Source organism: Egretta garzetta, unplaced genomic scaffold, assembly GCF_000687185.1.
Source record: "Egretta garzetta isolate BGI_Z169 unplaced genomic scaffold, ASM68718v1 scaffold30, whole genome shotgun sequence".
NCBI classification, from domain to species: domain Eukaryota; kingdom Metazoa; phylum Chordata; class Aves; order Pelecaniformes; family Ardeidae; genus Egretta; species Egretta garzetta.
In genome coordinates, this window is record NW_009258383.1 from 3,349,695 (window position 1) to 3,353,162 (window position 3,468).

General features: G+C 40.0%; 1 protein-coding gene across 1 annotated transcript in view; it reads left to right on the top strand.

The window, feature by feature from the left end:
* VPS50 (VPS50 subunit of EARP/GARPII complex) overlaps window positions 1-3,468 on the top strand; it is a gene marked incomplete at its 5' end in the record, with an annotated part of 100,849 nt that overhangs the window by 13,665 nt on the left and 83,716 nt on the right. Inside the window, 1 exon segment of the mRNA XM_035896985.1 lies at window positions 551-604. Coding sequence (XP_035752878.1) covers window positions 551-604 — 54 coding nt within the window.

Sequence of the window (3,468 nt, forward strand, 5' to 3'; positions counted from 1 at the left end):
CCAGGTTGGACGGGGCTCTGAGCAGCCTGATCTAGTTAGCGGTGTCCCTGCTCCTGCGGGGGGGTTGGACTAGATGACCTCTAGGGGTCCCTTCCAACCCAAAACATTCTATGATTCTATGATTCTATGATTCTATGAATATTAGTCCGAAAGGTAGGTGTCCTTCTGGCTTTCTTAGATCTCCATGGTAGATCGTTAACTTAAATTTGTACTCTAGCAGTACCACAAGCAGAATGTAAGCAGTTTTAGTGTTACATATTACTTCTATTTTCTGTTCTAGCATGTTCCTTAACAAGCAGAGAGGTAAGGGATTAATTTTAAAATGCCCACTAATTCATAGCTGGAACTGTAAAAATTTTTTTTATCTTGCTCCTAAGGAAAGCTGACTGTAACTTTTAGGATTTTTTACCTTATTGTGGCATATTTATTAATAAATTTGAAAACTACAGAACTAGATGATACAGAATCACAAACTTGTAAAACTTTAGTATAGGGATGGCCTACTCAATTGAGATTGCTACCTATCACATGTAATATTCTTCTTTTTAAGGTATCTAAGAAAGTTGCAGACTTGATTCTTGAAAAACAGCCTGCATATGTTCAGGTAAGGCAACTAACAGTCACTTTTTAAGAGTAAACCACTCCATTTTGTGCTGTTATAACACTGCTCTTTTTTCCTTGGGGATTAAATCTAGTAAGTTGTTAGTAGAGACGCTAGTGCCTGGTTGGAAATAGCTGTCTGTGTATGCTAAAACTTTATCTGTAGAGTAAAAAGAGCTAAGGGTGTATTGAGCTGGAAGCCCTTAGGATGATAAAGGCTTTGGCATATGAACATTTTAAGAAGGCCTTCTGGAAAGAATGAATTCACAGGCTTGTCTAATACCTGTAATGGACTTGAACAGGAGCTTCTTTAGTGTCTGTGCTCAGGAATGGTTTCAGATCTTTTTCTGTAAGAAAAAACAGCAATGACCTTTCTTAAGAGCACTTAACCAGAAACCTGCCGCTAATCTCAGGCAGTCATGAGAAGAAAGCATCTAGGAGAAGAACGAGCTAGAAATAGAGCCTTGACCTGTCAAAGATCTCAGAGAGCAAAACCAAGCAAAACTGCTTAGCTGCTTGCAGTAGAATATCAGCACAGCTTCTCTTCTTGCTCCCAAAACATAATTGGAACAGCTGTCATAACGATTCTCTGAAGAGAAGGTGGATTTTTTCTACCGATTTGTTTTTAATAATGCCCCAATACATTTGGTCAGCTCTGTCTGATTTTATCTGATCTTTCCAGGAAACAACAGTGAGAATTCTGCAAAGTGAAAACTTGAGGTTGTTATCAAAGTAGTCTGAGAATTATCCTTTGGTGGATAATTCTGTGTGTGTACAGCACCATGCATAACATTGTCATACCAGTGAGTATGACAATTCTCATTTGGTCAAGAAGCTGGAGAGAGTGTGGGAGGGCAATGATGGCTGCATCTGGTAGTGGAGGTATTTTTTTTTTTTCCCCCCTTCTTTCTGGTTAACCTTCTTTCTATTACATCCTTCCCTTCCTTGCCTTCTGCTTATCAGCTGCTGCACTGTTGCTGTGGGCTAGGGCTTGTACCTCCTGGGTGTTAACCCACGGTAGATGTCATGGAGATGGAATTATTTTCCTTTTTCATCCAGAGGGCACAACTGCCTCTTCTGCTCGCTTGTGCTCATGGCCCGCACACTCAGCCTTAGTGACCTTGAGACCTTGAGACCTTGACATCTGTGCTCTATTTTTTTGCTGGGTAGAAGGAGGAGTGCTGCTGTTTAAAGAAAAACAGGGGGGGTGAGCATTGCTTATGTCATCTTCTGTGATAGCTGGTGGAAGAAAAAAAACTGTAAGGGTAATATTATTTCAGTTTTAGTTAAAGGAATTGGGTGGAAGGCTATTGCAGAAGGAGACTGGGTAAAAGCTACAGTGGTTGAGTCTTCATAAGATAGAGGGGGGCAGAAAGGGTAATTGTACTGTATCAAATCCTTCTGCCCTAGTTCGCTGTTGTGCATGTTTGGAATTGATGCTGTTGAGCAAATGCTGCTTTATCTGAATCCAGCAGCTTTGCTTTGAAAAACCCCTCTCAATGCATAGTAGTACTGTGGAGAATGCGCTTCTTGCATTTAGCTGTGTAGTGTTGATACTGTTATCCCAGCAAGATCTTAGGGAGGTGCACAAGTTTTATACCAAAAAGTTTTTTCAGATGTTCCAAAGGGACAGTTAAAAATCCATCGTGCCAGTAAGAATCCTTTAAAAACATTTCTCAGTGCATATTTGCCTGATCACGTTAAAAATCCTTCGGTGTTACTTATGGGCATAGGCTTGCACAGAGTTATTCTTGTTAGTAGACTTGGTAGAGATTTCTGGTGGGCATCATGGGACTCATTTTCCCATTGACTGGTGAAATGAACTTCCTGATGTGCTGTGGGTACTTTGTAATGGTAGCTTCAGTTCAGTGTCCAATTACAGTAACAGGTCATTAGAAAAGCAAAAATGCAGTTGACTCTGTCTCCTGGACACGTTTCCACTGTGCAAAGGAAAGTGTGGGGGGAAGTCATGGTTTGCACCCCATTCTTAGTATGAAGTACTGGTTTAACAGGCACTACTGTGGGCTGAGAGAGGCATGGCACAGACAAGGCAAGGGTTTTATAGTTTTCCCTTCTCCTTGGAAGCAAAGGCATGCTTTAGGAGCAACCAATGGGTAGAAGATTGTCTTTGAGACAAGAAAAAATGTATTCAGCCCTAAATTCTGACAGAAGACTCCCTCTGGGGACCATTAGGCTGCACTCTCTCCCCGTGCCTCTCCATCCAGTCATGTTTGAAGGAGAGATTTTACAGAGTCTTTGCAAGAGGCAAGACTGGAATGGAGTCGCTCCTTACTGTATGCTTTTCCTCATGAAAAAGGGGACAATGGCCTTTTGAATAGCTCTGACATTTGCAAAGTATGTTTTTAGTGAGAATTAGGTACTGAGGAAAGTAATCTTTGAATTTGATTTCTTAAGATATTATGCATATCAGCAGCTCAGCTGTCATTTTTCCAAAAGCAGCATTGGTAACATAAAGGAGGAACTGGTTTTGGTGAAAGATTCCACTCAGTAATTTATCAGAATTACTTGTATCTTCGGAGACTGACAGGAGAGCTGATCTTAAACTGAACTAAACTTTAAACTTGTTTTTTGCTTGTCATATCTTTAGAATTAGATTAGTTTTCAAAGTGAAAACCCCTTGGAAAGCACTTGATATGTTTTGAAATGGTAAGCAGTACTAAAGAAAAAAAAAACCTATTTTTTTTCTTTAGTGTGGGGAGAGTGTTCACTTTTCTGCAGTGCTGTTCCTAACAAATGAAATCCTAATAGGTATATTAAAAAAATAATATTTTTAAAGAAGTTGAAATTATGCTAGGCACTTCACAAAGTCAAAATCAAATCAAATTCATGTCACCTGTGCTGAAGAGT